This window comes from Lagopus leucura, unplaced genomic scaffold, assembly GCF_019238085.1.
Source record: "Lagopus leucura isolate 7727_CA_CO unplaced genomic scaffold, USGS_WTPT01 Super-Scaffold_741, whole genome shotgun sequence".
NCBI classification, from domain to species: domain Eukaryota; kingdom Metazoa; phylum Chordata; class Aves; order Galliformes; family Phasianidae; genus Lagopus; species Lagopus leucura.
Genome location: NW_024962256.1, coordinates 12,025,899 through 12,042,710, shown reverse-complemented (window position 1 = coordinate 12,042,710; position 16,812 = coordinate 12,025,899). Strand labels below are relative to the sequence as shown.

The following is a 16,812-nucleotide window of genomic DNA, read 5'->3' as shown; positions in this document are numbered from 1 at the left end:
TAAGGACAGGTAGTGACAGGACAAGGGGAAGTGGCTTTAAACTTGAAGAGGGTCAATTTAGACCAGAGGTTACAAGAAATTCTTCACTGTGAGGCTGGTGATGCACTGGAACAGGTTGCCCAGTGAGCCTGCAGATGCCTCCTCCCTGGAAGCATTCAAGGCCAGGCTGGATGGGGCTGTGAGCAACCCGGGCTACGGGAGGTGTCCCTGCCTGCAGGGCTCCTAGAGGAACCACTGGCTTTTACCTCATTTTGGAACGAGTTTCAGGGAAGGTTTCCTGTGGCAGAGCCATCTACCTACAGGCTGTGGAGCTGAGAACATCAGCATCACTTTCAACATAACTCTCAATGCTTCTTAGTGCCTACTGAATACAACTGTGAAGGACTTATGACTTTGAACGTCTGAACATTAGGTATAATTGGGTGATTAATGCCATAGCCTCAACTTCCCTGAACTCTATTATCTGCAGACTGAAAGCAGCCTTTTGACTTTCTGCCTAGAACAACATTGTAGCAGTACTTTCTAGTTACTTACTTAACAAACTTGTCCACGTGAGACATGGAAGCCTCATAGTTTTTTCCTCCAAATTCTTGACAGTGTAAAGCCATGAAGTGGGGCTTGTGTGCATGAACAACCTGAAACAAACAAAAAACCAAATAAGTAGAAAGTTGTATCCAGAGCTACTAACATACAGCATGTACATAATAAATGATGTAAAAGCAGACACTGCATTTCTGAAAGTAGAACCATCAGCCAGAGAAGGAGCTAAAAGAACAGCAATAAGAGGAGCATCGCTTGTTAGCGTGTGTAAAAGTTTTGTAATACATACTAATAATCTCAAATGTTGTAAGACAGTACTTTTGTTCTTGAACTGTGAATTTGTTACCAAGCACTTGAAGCAAATGCATAACCTCTTCCAGCTCACCTTGAAAAGGACTTAGCAGCACCAGCTGGGTCAGAGCATCTCTTGGCCTGGGATTTAGAAGAATTCCAACACCTGATTTTATTTTATGCTACAGCATCTCAAACTCCCTCAGGATGAAATGCTGACTAGAAATCTCATTTGATATTTTGACTTACGGAACATCTCATCCCCAAAATTACTTAAACATCATTATATGTGCACTGTACACACATATCTAAACCAGGAGACACAAACACCCATTGTGCTATTTTAAATGTTAATCTTACAAAGTGAAAACATCTTAAGGATTAAACAGCCAGCACTGTGACACAATCAGACCAAAATAAGTACAAAGTACGTTCCTTCACTGCACATCAAGTCAAATATGCAGCATTCATACATTCACTGCTGCTTTACACAGTTATTTTGTCTTTAAGCATTTTGTCAGCATAAACTATACCCAGCATTGCAAAAGCCGTGTCTAAAACACCTCTGTGTTGGCACTGAGACTCTACAACTTATATTTAACAATTTATTATCTTCAGAAGTAACGGATACTAGCTAAAAACAATCCAGTTTCAAAGAGGATAACAGCAGGAAGCATTTGCATGTGTGCTGGTGCAAGAAGTGTGCAGACACGGAACTGAAGTAACAGTCACTGGGCATGGTGTGGATGGGCTAGGGTGGGACTTGGAGATCTTAGAGGCCTTTTCCAACCTTAATGATCCTGTGATTCACTTGGACACGAACAGGAATTAATGACCTAACTAGGACATGCAGTAATCTTGCCATAAGGATTCAGGTCCAACTAGAGTGGGACACAGCAAAAAAGTTAATTGAAAAAGAAAAGCAGACAACAGACAAAACAGCTAAAAATACCAGAGCCAATGAAGTTTGGCCCAACTTGATACACGCATGTACTTTTCCTTTATGCATTTGATATAACTATGAAAGCTTACATTAATAACAGCTGCCTTTACAGGTTTATCAGTAATTAGAAGAGAAGGCTCCAGCCCTTTGCCCAGCACCAAATCCCGTGCTGAACAGCACACTGTTACAAAGCGCCTGTGAACATGCTCCTTGGTACGGCTGCCAATACTAGAAGTTTTCATTGCTAGAAACCTAAACATTGTCTCACTTTTCAGCCAGACCCAACCGGCAACACCAGAGCCGCAGGAACCAACACTGCAAGCAAACCTGCCCGCAGCCAAAGGGAGCAGCACCCCGGGGAGGCGGCGGGCGGCAGACGCAGCGCCAACCCGCAGCAGGGCTGCACTCACGCAGCAAACGCAGCGCGCTCCTACGGCCGCCCTTCCGCCTCACGGGCAGCGCAGCACCGACCCAAGCAGCGCCAGCCGCACGGCAGGCGGCGCGCTGCACCCCGGCGGCGCGGTTGTGGGGCTCGTTTCAGCCCATTTCTGCCAATCGTCTCGCAAGGCTGTGTCCAATTTACGGTCATTATAAAAAAAGCACAGCGTCCTGCAGAAAAACACACATTCTCATACGCATCAGAAGGCAGGACATCAAAACGCATGAGAGCGGGAGCAAGATGCATTAGGGAGCACCTGCCAGCTGCCACACAGTCCAACGGCCAAACAGTAATCAAGCGTCTTCATAAGTTTGGTTGTTGGTTGATTTTCTTTATCGTCTTGGAGACGTATTAACCAAACTCAACTTGTGACGCTGGACTCTATGACAGAGCTCATTTGTGGTCCCTAAACAATACAAAGTCCCAACGCTCTATGTGCTTTATTGCTCCAAATCAGTTTTGGCTTCCAACTACAGATCTTATCTATTCTGATAGCTCTCTGAAATCACCATAATTAGAAAACAATTGTAACTGTTCAATGTTGTAAAGCAGACACATGCAATTCTGTTTCAAAGCAACACATCTACCGAACACTTGTTTCAAATAACATAAAAAAAAGCATCAACACACGACATTATTCTTTTACAATCATACAAGAGTTAGGATCTCTTCTCACACAGCGAATATAACTAAGAAATCGCTAACTCCAAACTAAAATGAATAGTTTCAGAGAATGTAGGCACCAGCTGCCTCATCACATACATTAAGGATGAGCAACAGGGAGCCCTGAACATGGGATCCTGCAAAGAAAACACTGGAGAAATACTTTGCTATGCTACAGCAACAGCAGAAAATATTGAAGCCTAGCAATTCCTGGAATCTGAATTGAGATGTGCGTAGGACAGAGATTTCGGTGTATATTCAAATCTCTCAGTCTGAAATCACAGCAGGCGTAACAACAAAAAACTGCACACCACTTTTTGAAATGGGGAAATTGCCATAGCAGTGAGAGGCTTTAGCAGCATTCCTTGGAGGTTAAAGCACAAAAACACACCTGACTACTAGTTACATCATTCACATAACAAATACCTTCAAACTATGAGCAAATTGGTTCTGCTTCATTACCCGTTACTAGTTTTCAACTGCGATAAAAGAACAAACAGTACATAATAATGAATAATGGATGTTTCAGAGTTTTAAGTCCGCATTTGCCAGAGGTTAAGGATCAGATATTAGATGACAAATACTGAATGTGCATCTATAATAGAACAGTATTTTTTAAAGCTAGGCATTACTCTTGATTACCGGATGCACAAAATACGACCACACAACATCCCAGGCCAGAGGGAACCCACGAGGACCAGGCGCCAGCCCCGTGCCACACGGCAGCACCCACCGCCAGCCCTACAGCTGAGCAGTGCCTGCGCTCCGCGGCTCAGAGCCGTGCCCACTGCCCTCTGGGGCACAGCCCTCCCCTAATCCCAGCTCCCTTGAGCCCTGCTGATGTCTGCAGAGCTCGGAGCCCTGCCTCCACTCTCCTTGAGAGGGAGGAGCTGAAGGGCCACCACAAGGCCCCACCTCAGCCTCCTCTGAACCAAACAAACCAAGGGACCTCAGTTGCTCCTCGCACCTCTCGATCTCTTGCCATCTTTGCTGCCCATCTCTAACAGTTTCACATCCTGCCTCTGTCGTGGCACGCAAGGTGCTCAAACGTTCTTCTGTGTGAGGTCTGGCAGCACGTGCTCTGTCTCTCCTGCTGAGAAGCTGAGCATGGCATAAAGGAGCTGAGGGGAGCAGTGCGGGGCACAGTGCTGCCAGGGCCCCTCCTGCAGCGGGACAGCTGGGTCTGGGCAGGCTGGGGACAGTAGAATCATTGAATAGAAGGTTGGAAAGGGCCTACAAGATCATCGAGTCCAACTGTCCTCCCATCACCACTGCTACCACAAGCACTAAACCAGATCTTGTAGCTCCTCATCCAGACACCTCTTGAACACTGCCAGGGACGGCGACTCCATCACCTCCCTGGGCAGCCATTGCAGTGCCTGACCACTGAGAGAAAAAGTTCTTCCTTATGTCTAATCTAAACCTCCTCTGGTACAACTTGCAGCCATTACCCCGTGGGCTGCTCGTTGCCTGGGAGAAGAGGCCAAACCCTTCCTCACCACAGCCTCCCTTCAGGAGGTTGCAGAGTGCAGTGAGGTCTCCCCTGAGCCTCCTCTTCTCCACACTGAACTATCCCAGCTCCCTCAGCCGCTCCTCATAAGGTTTGTGCTCCAGACCCCTCACCAGCTTTGTTGCCCTTCTCTGGACACGCTCCAGAACCTCAACATCTTTCCTGTAGTGAGGGGCCCAAAACTGAACACAGCACTCGAGGTGCAGCCTCACCAGTGCTGAGTACAGGGGGATGATCACCTCCCTGCTCCTGCTGGCCACACTATTTCTAATGCAGGCCATCTTGGCCACCTGGGCACACTGCTGGCTCTTGTTCAGCCGAGCATCAACCAACACCCCCAGGTCCTTTTCCTCTTCGTAGTCATCCAGCCACTCAGCCCCAAGTCTATAGCGCTGTATGGGGTTACCGTGGCCAAACTGCAGGACCTGACACCTGGCCTTGTTGAACCTCATCCCATTCACCTCATTTGTACTTCTGTGCTCCTTACCTGCCATGGGAGGTAATGCCTGGGCCTGACTCAGCACAGAGAAAGACTGTCTGTTGCTACCAGTTGGAGCTGAGCTCTGAGCAAAGCTCCCTGCGTGAAGGAGCTACTGCTGCACAAGCACAGTGCGCATCAGAAGGCACATGGCTGAACATGACCTGGTGTATTATTATACCGCAGTGCAGCCACAACAGAAAAAAGTCACTACCTAGCAATTACTAGGTAATTTTTAATGCCACTTAAGAGTATGCTGAAACTACTTGCAGTAGTTAGTTACTCCACACACACACACACACACACACACACAGCAGGAAACTCAAAAAGCCTGCATGGAGTGTAGCAATTGGACAGATTCAATAGGATACAATAAGGTGTTTTCACCAGAGGTGTAATGATGTAAGGGCTGGCACAACATAAAGGTGCTATAAGAAGAGGGGAAAAGATTACTTACACATATGAGAAGATTCCAGGCTTGCAGGGGAAAACTCCAGGAAGGGATCTCCAGAAAGAGCTCCTTCCCCAGCAGCAGTCAGCCCTTAAATGAGGTCTAGGAGAGGTGCAGCCAGGCTCCACCCCTTCTGGTCACACAGCTGAATTGCCTTAGCTGTGCTCTCAGGGCTGACCTGGTCCTTTCCCAGGTGCTCAATCAGTGCTTCAGGCTGTGACTCAACAATTCCCATACAAGGAATTATTTACATTTAACAATACTTCGGTGCCATTCTTGAGTAATTCTTGAAGGTCTTTTACTTACTTTACGTAATATGCAGCATATTACCACCAGCAGGTAAGCAGCTTTATGCCTTTCTCCTGCTCCTCAAGAAACCCACAGACAGCTCCTCACACCGTGGCCCACAGGTGGAAGCGCTCAGCCCCATGACACCCTGCACACCTGTCCCACACCACAGCCTGTTCCTACAGCTGCCTCTGCTCCCTGTGAGGCCCTGAGGCCAGCTCCCAGCCTGGCACTGTACCTCCAAGGTCCTTAAAGCTGGGGCCCAAAGCAGGGAGGCATGGAGCACATACATACACTCAGTTTATCAGATCAAAAACTATTTTTCCGGGTCTCATTTGAGGTTTGTTTTTTGTTTTGTTTTGTTTTTTTTTTTCCTGGGTGCTTCCTTCAAATCTCAGAGTAAGGCATCTATAGAGAAATTTTCATCGTTAGGAGACTGATTTGATTTTGTTCCATACAAAGTCTCTGCAACAGAAACCAGTAAAAAGGCTGGGTAAGGGACACGTTTCTAAATGCTGGCTGTGCTCATGCAATAGAAACTCCGAAACTCCCAGTGCCCGCCGCTGGCCACACCAGGCAGTGCAGCAGCACCAGCGCTGCGTGGCCCCAGCAGCAGAGTGCCACAAGTTTCCGTGATGTCACAGCACACTGCTGTCACCTGGCACCAGAAAGAGGTCCTCCCGACCCGCTCGGCAGCCAGGCTGTGCTCACGTTGCCTCAAATTCCACTTGAGAAGGAGTCGCTGAACCAACACCTCCATAGTGAGGCTTTGACTTGCAGAAATATGCTGAAATCCACACGTGCACCGTGCAGCTGAGTGCTATTGCACAGATTTCATGCCATAGAACGAAGCAAAGCGCACAACCCCATCTGAATAAGGCAAAAGGCCTAAACTCACAAGAGCGATTCAGTCCATCACTGTCTAGTTAAACAAAAATGATTAAATCTACTGAGTAAACAGCTAACTTTGAGGCCGTCCTTTGTTTCCCCCACAAAAAAAGGGAAACCTACGCACCATACAGCACAGCACAAACATTTCTAAACAGCTATAGCAAAATTGTACTCCACTTTTAGGTACGCTTTTTAACGTTACTATTACTGCACATGACACCTCTAAATACTCTCCAACAACACAGGTAAACTGCATGAAGCAAAAAAATATCTCACCTCCACCTTTGCATCCACAGTGACTGTTTGCCATGAATATGACAAAGAAGACTGTTCCCAAAATTAGCAATGATTTCCAATAGCATCAGCTTTTGAAGGAATGGAGAAGGAAAGGGGGAAAAGACAAAATAAACAGAAGGGCTCCCTACATGCCCCACAGCCTCCCACACAAACATGGCTTCTTGGATGCTTTTCCAATAACAGGCCCTTATTTTTCTCTCCAAGAACTAACATTACTGTGGGGGCAGTGAGAGACACAGCAGGCTAGGAAAACCCAGGTGATGAATAAGGGGCTGAGAGGCTGGTGCCACCATAGGAACTTCATGTTTTTCGACCATGGGGCAATTTACTCAGCAGCTGATCCAATGGCTGCAGATGGATGTCACCTGTCTCTAAGAGGGAAATGGATCCTAGCCCAAAAGCTAGCAGGGCTCAGTGCAACAGCTTTAAACTCAGCCCCTCACTACAAGAAAGATATTGAGGCCCTGGAACAGGTTCAAAGAAGGGCAACAAAGCTGGTGAGGGGTCAGGAACACAGGCCTTACAAGGAGCAGCTAAAGGAAGCTGGGATTGTTCAGTGTGGAGAAGAGGAGACTCAAGGAGGCTCAGGGGAGACCGTATTGCTCTCTATAACTACCTGAAGGGAGGTTGTGGTGAGCTGGGGGTCGGCCTCTTCTCTCGTGTAACGGTGATAGAACTAGAGGGAACGGCCTCCAAATGCACTGGGGAGGTTCAGGCTGGACGTTAGGAAATACCACTTCTCTGAAAGAGTGGCCAGGCGCTGGAATGGGCTGCACAGGGAGGTGGGGAGTCACCGACCCTGGGGGTGTTCAAGGAACGTTTGGATTTTGTGTTGAGGGACGTGGTTTAGTGAGAGCTATTGGTAATGAGTGGATGGCTGGGCTGGGTGATCCCGTGGGTCTTTTCACACCTTGGTGATTCTGTGATTCTAAATGAGGTAGCAAGGGGATGCAGTGAGGTTTGCTAGGGTGCGGCAAGTAGCCTGGGGCTTTATACTAGATCCAATGGGGGAAGAGCCTCAAGTGCAACAGGACAGAGAAAGGCTTAGGGTTGCAGTCACCAGGAGATTGCGGGGAAAAACTTCTGACCTGCCCTGTAGGATCTTGTGGGGACTTCTCAGTGGAGGTAAAGTTGCCAACCTCTCATCTGAAAGCTTCTCATGTCCCTCTAGGAAGCAATGGGGGAAACTTGGTATTTCTTCTGGAGGTTTAACAGTGGGCTCCTCTAGGAAGGTGGTGTGTCAGAAACCCCAGCTGAAGTGTGCATGCATAGTTCCTATGCACGCAGCACAGGAAATAAGCAGGAGGAGTTGGAAACCAGGATGTGCTTGGAAAACTACAGTCTGGTTGCTATGATGGAAGCGTGGTGGGGATGACTCCCATAACTGGAATACTACTGTAGAGGGGTATCACCTTTTTAGAAGGGATAGGCTAGGTAGGAAGGGTGGGGGAGTTGCTCTATATGTCTAAGAGTGGTTAGAGTGTGAGGGGCTCCCTCTGAGAAATGATGAAGAGAAGGTTGAAAGCCTATGAGTTAGAATTGGGGATAGGACTAATGAAGGGCACCCAGTGGTTGAGGTGTACTACAAGCCACTTGATCATGGGGAGCCTGTTGACAAGGCCTTCTTCCTTCAGCTGCAGGAGGCTCCTGCTCGCAGGCATTTGTCCTCGGGGATTTAAACCACCCAGATAGCTGCAGGAAAACCACTCAGCAAGCTCCAAAAGATCCGGGAGATTACTGGAGTGCATGGATGATGATAACTTTCTGGTTCAAGTACTGTATAGACCAACCTGATCTGCTGCTCACCAGCACAGAGGAGATCATTAAAGGCATTAAGATCGAAGGCACCAACCATGCCCTGGTTCAGTTCAGGATCTCAAGGCCTGGCAAAAAGTGGGATCAGAATCCTGAACTTTTTGGGAGAGCAAACTTCAGGGTGTTTAAGAAATTGGTGGATGAGATATCTGGGAAGCTGCCCTTAGAGACAAAGGAGTGGAAGAAAGCTGGCTACTCTTCAAGGATACCTCTTTGAAAGCACAAGAGCTCTCCACCCCTCAGAATAAGAAAACAGGCAGGAGAGGCAGGAAACTGACATGGCTTGGCAAGGACCTGCTAGTCAGATTGAGGGAAAAGGGACTGTGTGGCTGTGGAAACAAGGGCGTCACCTGGGGAGAATATAGGGATGCTGTTAGGACTTGCAGAGAGGGGATTAGGAAAGCCAAGGCACAGATGAAACTGAACTTGGCAGAGATGTTAAAAACAACAGGAAGGGTTTCTATAGGTTTGCTGGCCAGAACAGGCAGGCTGAAGAGAGCATACCTCCTTTGGAAAATGAGAGAGGAGAACTAGCTATGACAGATATGGAGAAGGCTGAGGTACTAAATGAGTTCCCTGCCTTGGTCTTCACTGTCAGCCAAGATTCTTATATTTCTCATGTCCCAAAAGCTTGCACCTCTGGGCCTCTAGGTGGGAACTGTGGGAGTAAATTCGACCACCACCAACCCCCACTCCCCCACTGTAAAAGCAAGGCAAGTCTGAGACCAGCTCATGAAACTGAATGTATACAAGTCTGTGATATGCATTTCAGGGTCCTAAAGGAGCTGGCTGATGGGGTTGCTAAGCCATTGTCCTTCATACTTGAGAAGTGGCTGTCAGGCAAAGTCCCTGTGGACTGGAAAAAAGAAAACGTCACTCCCATTTACAAGAAAGGAAGGCAGGAGGGCCCAGGGGACTACAGGCTAGTAAACTTAACTTCTGTGCCTGGGATTACTGTGGAACAGATCTTCCTAGAAAACATGTTAAGGCACATGAGCAATGAGCAGGTGATCAAAGACAGCCAGCATGGCTTTACCAAAGGAAAGTCATGCCTGACCAGTCTGGTGGCCTCCTACGACGGAGGGGCAACACCGATGGACAAAGGGAAGGAGACTGATGCCATCTACCTGGACTTGGGCAAGATCTTTGACATGGTCCCCCACCACATCCTTATCACTAAATTGGGAAGTTAAGGATTTGAGGGGTGGACTATTTGCTAGGTAAGGAATTGATTACAAGGCCTTACACAGAGGCTTGTGTTGAATGGCATTATGACCAGATGGAGGCCAGTGACAAGTGGTGTCCTTCAGGGGCCCTGGGACCAATGTTCTTCAGCATCACCAGTGACGTCAGCGATGGGCTCCAGTGCACCCTCAGCAAGTCTGCTGGTGACTCCAAGCTGAGCGATGCCGTTGACACATTAGAAGGAAGGGATGACACCCAGAGGGACCTTGACAAACTCAAAAGGTGGGCCTGTGTGAACCTAATGAGGTTCAACATGCTAAGTGCAAGGTTTGCACTTTGGTCAGAGCGATCCCAGATACGTGTACAGACTGGGAGAAGAACTTGAGAGTAACCCTGCAGAGAAGGACCTGGGGGTGCTGGTGGATGAAAAACTGAACAAGCCAGCAGTGTGCTCTTGCAGCTCTGGAAACTTGGTCTAGTGCCTGATTTGGAGGTTTGCGTCCCCATCTGTTGCAGGAGGGTTGAAATTTGATGATCTCTGAGGTCACTTCCAACCCAAGCCATTCTATGATTAAAACTGGATACTGGACACTTCACATAAGTCATACAATAATTCATTTGATGTCCTACGAGTACTCTGTCATTTGCTTAACATCTAGCTCATTCCATCATCCAATTTCATGTTGAACAGAAAAATCTTCCCCAAACACACAGCGCTCTGAACCACAATTCTTACAAAATACACATTCACTTTTCTCCAAACCAACATTTTTCCTCCTTGTTTCCAAGGGATGCTTTTGAGATAAAAGAGTACGCTTTCACTGAACAGAAGATGGGAATCTAAGCCACAGTAGCTAAGATCCAACTTACCAGTACATATTAAGAAATGAGACAGTACAGCCAGCATCAGGACTTCACTGAATCCTGTCTCTATACAAGAGGTTTCTTTCATCTTCATTGTAATTTCCAGTTATGACACGCACTCTACAACATCCTTGCTTCTAAGATTTTTCTCAACTGCCTTGATTCAAGTAGGATCTTTTTAACTGTAAACATTATTTTCTGCATGAGACATTAGAAATTAGCACAAACTGCACCTTGAGATTTTGCAGCATCCTTCCTCCCCTTCTCTCTGGCAAATCAACAGATTATCACTGAATTTGCACAGCTCCGTGTGAGGACGACGCACAGGAGCACAATGCACCACAGAAAGCGCATTGCATACCTGCCGGTTTCCTTCTGCAGGACCTGGCCTGACAACAGGGATTATTACCCCATATGGAGCAGAGGGGTTTACCAGACACGGACAAGCTTTGCTGCACACAGCAGCCATCCAGTACTGCCTAACCAATGGTGGTTGGCACAGCGACCTCTGAAATCCCTTCAGAGCATCCCTGGCAGCATCACTTTTACAAAATGCCTACAAATTTCCAGTTCAAACAAAGAGTGCACCACACACTAAGCCGTCTCAGAAGACACGAACAACCCTGTGCTGCCCAGTCTGCTCCAGAGCAATGAGTGCGAGTCCAGGTCACGGCGGCTGTCACTAAGAGCCAGCAGGGAGCAGCTGCCCATCAGCAGAGCCACAGCGTGCAACAGAAGGAAACGCACCCAGCACAGACTCAGCCGGCACCCCTCCTCCCCTGCTCTGCACAACATCCAGGTGGCGCTCAGCAGAACAACTGTCCATTTGTTCTCCCCCTTTGCCAAACACAACGCCCAGCAGGCTGGAAATCTTTCCTCACAGATTTTGTCATATTACACTATTCCCTAAATGGAAGACATCTTCTTCCAAGTATAGCTTCTGTCCTGCTTCCCTACCCTCCCCCTCCCCCCACATCCCTTAGATGCAACATCCATGCCTTCCAAAACCTGTGGTAGCCTATTCCAAGCAGTCAGTGACAAGCCACCAGAACAGGCAGCAGAACAAATGCTGCCAGCTTCATACATCACATAACTGCAGAACACGATTTCTTATTACTACAATCTAAAGTTACACCAAACAAAACAGGCTGCAAATCTACAATGCAAATCCAGAATTTAAAATAAATGCCTTACACTGCCAATGAGAACGTCTAGATTCTTAATGAAAAGAGAAGATTCAAAGATTTCACAAGCGTTTGTATGAGAATAATACTAGAGAAGGCAAAAAGTGAATTACTTAGTGATCAGAGGGGTAGAAGTAAAAACAATGTCAGTTATACAAGTGATAACAGTGCTAACTACCAATTTTGGCTTTACGTAACGTGAAAGTTACTGCAGTTTCCACATCTAAGGAAAACAACGAAGCTGACCATAATGTCAGTATACAAACTATACACATGCTTAGAACATACTGTCTTTTACATGCTATTCACAAGAGTAATTTTTACAGGCTGTAATTCTTAGATTAATGGTCATGAGGGCACAGATGTTGAAAACTCAGACTTGTAATTACAAGTCTGTGAATTCAGAAAACCACGCTGCCTATTTTAAATGTCAGTTCTACCTATAGCAAACACTGAAAGTTCTTTCAATTTTTTTTTTTTTTTTTAATATGACTACATTCAAAGCAAAGTGTTTGACCTACTGATTAGTCTGAAGCCACAGACAACGCCCAGTGTCCTGGTAGCACACAGGAGCCTGCCCATTCCAAACCAGTACCTCTTTGCTCAGGCAAAGATATTTCTAACAAAATTAGCTGTGGCCTGCAACTGAAAGAAAGGGATTCTGAGAACAAGGCTCTGTGAAAATCATCAAATCTGGAGCAAACAGAGCTGAAATCCACCTGTCAGACAGCTGGCACATCCCACCCTATGCTTTATGGAAGCTACAGGATGCCCAACACATGTAGAATCACAGAATCCTTAGAGTTGGAAGGGACCTCTGATAGCCATCTAGTGCAACCCCCCGCACTGAACAGGGACACCAAAGCTACATCAGGTTGCCCAGATCCAGCCTGATCTTGAAAGTCTCCAGAGATGGAGCACCCCATCCTCTGTGCAACCTGCTCCAGAGCCTCACCGCCCTCACCATAGAAGACTTTTTCCCTTATATCAAACCTAAATCTCCCCTCTTTAAGCTTGAAGCCATTTCCCCTCATTCTATCACCAAAAACCCTGCTAAATAGTCTGTTCCCTTCTTTCCTGTAGCTCCCTTTTAAATACTGACAGGCCGCCATCAGGTCACCTCACAGCCTTCCCCAGGCTGCACAGCCCCAGCTCTCTCAGCCTGCCCTCACAGGAGAGGTGTTCCATCCCTCGGTTCATTTTTGTGGCCCTTCTCTGGACGCTCTCTAACAGGCCCATGTCTCTCCTGCACTGAGAACTCCACATCTGGATGCAGTACTCCGAGATGAGGCCCCACCAGAGGGGGCAGAGGGGCAGGATCACCTCCCTCGCCCTGCTGCTTTGAATGCAGCCCAGAATACGGTTGGCTTTCTGGGCTGCACAGTGCTGGCTCGCATCCAGCTTGCCAACCACCAGTACCCCTCATCTCTTCTGTCAGGGCTGCACCCAACCCTTTCAGCCCTGCCAGCGCAGGCTTTTGGGCCACCTTCGTCTGATATGATTCACCAGGAGCTGGGGGGCAGCTCTGGTTGAGAGCACTGCCCAGCTGCCCGGGCCCCCAGCAGTTGAACCACTCCAGGGAAGCAAGGCAAGTTCTCAGAAACTGACTTAATTCTCATTTTGGTTTAGGTTTGTTCCTTACTGCAGCCACAAGAAAGGACTGCAGGAACTGCAGCTATCTTTACTGTCCTCACCTCAGCTAAAAAAAGCTCAAAACGCAAGCTTTGCCAATGCTCTGGTTTCTGCAGAAAAATCATAGCCTGTTTTAAGCATGAAGACACACATTAAGAATGGCTTTATGCCCATTTGTGACAGCAGCACCACACACTGAGAAGAATGTACATTTCTATCCTGTTTATGGCCACTACTGGACATTCAATCCTTTTATTTATTTATTTATTTTAACCCCAATGGCTTCTCTGCAGGAGGAGGTGGATGCATCCGTGAACCAAGAAATACTTCAGTGTAATCCTGGCAGCTCTGAACCCTGTGTCCACACCCCTAACTCAAAGCATGTTTTAAATAGCAGCAGCACACAGCCACTCGCATTCCTTTCTAACTGTGAGCTTCACAAGTGAAAATAAAACAAACTCAGCTGGGAGCTTATTCCGTGCACCTTTTCCTTCTCTTAATCCAAGAAGTAAAGCACGGCGTGAACAGAACCTCCTGCAGTTCAGCACTAAGAGAGTCACAAAAAAAACTACACAAAAATCCCCACGTGGTCTTCGACAGCCTCCTTAAAAGCACCTTCAATTCTTCACCAAGAAGGGTGAGGTATTTCTTCTAACAGGAGGGCCTGGAATTACCAAGGCCAGACCACATATCCCTCCCAGGCCCAAATTAAGTCACAAAGTCGCTGCCAAATTCTCAGTTACAGCCTCACACATCTCACCAAGTGGGCCAGCAGGGCCCTGCAGCACCACAGCACAGCGCCGGCAGCACAGAGCAGGCACGGGACGGAGCTCCCTCCAGCCAGCAGCCGCCTGCAGGGAGCCTGCCTCCACAATGCCAGGGATTGAGGAAGTACTCCTGGCCTTCCAATGCATGCTGACAGATTAAAATTAGTCGTGCTGAGCCAAAATGCAGCAAGACGCAAAATACGATGACAGCTGTAGCAGAAGAAAAACGCTAGACCATTTCTCAAATTTCCACATTCCAAGAGAGCAAGTTTCTGAAATTAAGCTTTTGGAAGCGAATTAAACAAAAGTTTTCCAAAAGGAAAAGTATTATTATTCTGGCTATGTAGAGAAAATCTGAAAACACGTTCAATTACAGAGGCAAAAGCAGCAAAACCCAAACTTAGGCACTCTGAGCTTTCCTGTCTGGAAAGCATTATGACACGCTAACTTTAAAGTTAATATTCTAGTCCACAGAAGGGAAGGAACACTGTCACCCAGTCATTTAGGGAATGTTTCTGATGACACTGTATTTTAACCGGATGACGTGCTTTAACCTTTTAACCAGTCTGTTAAGCATTAATGGACAGGCAGACCGTCTCCTCAGAACCCTCTTCTCGTTCCTAAAATGCCACTGCTTGAGATGCTGACCTTGCCCCTGCTTTGCAGGGGATTATTCAGACTGACTTTAAGCCCTCTTATATACAGATCAGAATATAGTATAATACCTTCAGCTTATATCACAAGGAAAAGCGTTACAAAACCACAACATTATCACCATGTATTCACCAATGCAACCAAATGAAAAGAAATACGGCAGTGAGAAGGAAAAGCTTGACCACACAGCCAGCAATGGGAAACCAGAGCAGCAGCGAGGCTGAGGCTCGGGCCATTCCTGCAGGCAGCCAGCTGTGTGCCCAGGCAGGACATTGGGAGCAGCCCTGGGGCTGTGCCAGGAGCCGGGGCCCATAAATAGCTGGGCTGAGTTCTGCCAGTCTGCCCCGTCACTGCGCTTTATTTTTCCTTAGGGGAAAAATAGCAACTGCTGCGAACTGGCAGAAAGCCACCCAGCGTTTGATAGTAGACCAATTTTAAAATACAAAGTCAGCTGTCATCCAAAAGGCAGACTTCAAATTCACTAGGGACTGATACATCCAAGTAAAACAGTAAAACATTTATCAGCTCTATCAACAGTGCTCAGAAAGGTAATAAAGTAGTGAGCTCTGAGGGCTGCTATGTTGTAAGATGAAATTACACGCTAAAATTCAATTATTTTTTTTTTAATCTGCATTTCTTGGTTAAATTGTGTAATTTAACATAAAAATATGCAAAAATTAATGTAGGGCAAGGGAAAATGGTTTCAAACTAAAAGATGAAAGGTTTAGGCTGGGCATAAGGAAGAAGCGTGTTACAGCAAGGCACTGCATGGGCTGCCCAGAGAGGTGGGGGCGGTCACTGCAGACAGCCTAGAGCAGGGGACGGGCTTTGAGCACTGGTGGAGCTGTGGGTGTCCCTGCTCACTGCAGGGGCGGCACTGGGCGGCCTTCCGAGGCCCCTTCCAACATGGAAGACTGTGATTATACAGTATTCATAGAATCACACCACAGAATCACAGAATGGCTTGGGTTGGAAAGGACATCAGGGATCACCATGTTCCAACAGCCCCCTGCCGCAGGCACGTGCTAGATCAAGTGCTACATCAGACTGCCCATGGAATGGGGCACAAACTTAAAAATTTTAGCGTGGGCTACTTTAACGTTTAAGTCTTTCACACGCTATGTTCTGGGAAACGCATATAGCAGTAACCTATGATAAAACATGAAGTAAGTGACCTGTGCTGATGTAAAATCACTAGCTTATAGTTGTTGGAACTTAAACAAAAAGCCATAGAAATGCTCCTTAATGTGTTATTTGACATTCATAGAATCAAAGTTGGAAAAGACCTACAAGATCACCCAGCCCAGCCATCCACTCATTACCAATAGCTCTCACTAAACCACGTCCCTCAACACAAAATCCAAACGTTCCTTGAACACCCCCAGGGTCGGTGACTCCCCACCTCCCTGTGCAGCCCATTCCAGCGCCTGGCCACTCTTTCAGAGAAGTGGTATTTCCTAACGTCCAGCCTGAACCTCCCCAGTGCATTTGGAGGCCATTCCCTCTAGTTCTATCACCGTTACATGAGAGAAGAGGCCGACCCCCAGCTCACCACAACCTCCCTTCAGGTAGTTATAGAGAGCAATGAGGTCTCCCCTGAGCCTCCTCTTCTCCACACTGAACAATCCCAGCTTCCTTCAGCCGCCCCTCATAAGGCCTGTGCTCCTGACCCTTCACATCTCCATTGCCCTTCCCTGGACGTGCTCCAGAGCCTCAATGTGATCCTCCCCCTCTGCTCTGCCCTGATAAGACCTCATCTGGAGTACTGCGTCCAGTTCTGGGCTCCCCAGTACAAAAAAGACAGGGATCTCTTGGAAAGAGTCCAGTGGAGGGCCACGAAGATGGTGAAGGGCCTGGAGCATCTCTGCTATGAGGAAAGGCTGAGTGAACTGGGTCTGTTCAGCCTTGAGAAAAGAGGAC

At 47.4% G+C, this 16,812-nt stretch overlaps 1 protein-coding gene across 1 annotated transcript in view; it reads right to left on the bottom strand.

Annotated features, from left to right (window-relative positions):
- The window catches only part of INPP5A (inositol polyphosphate-5-phosphatase A), a gene marked incomplete at its 5' end in the record, with an annotated part of 209,170 nt that overhangs the window by 145,241 nt on the left and 47,117 nt on the right, over nt 1-16,812 (bottom strand). The window contains one exon of the mRNA XM_042863573.1: nt 535-635. Coding sequence (XP_042719507.1) covers nt 535-635 — 101 coding nt within the window. The remainder of the gene's footprint in view (nt 1-534; nt 636-16,812) is intronic.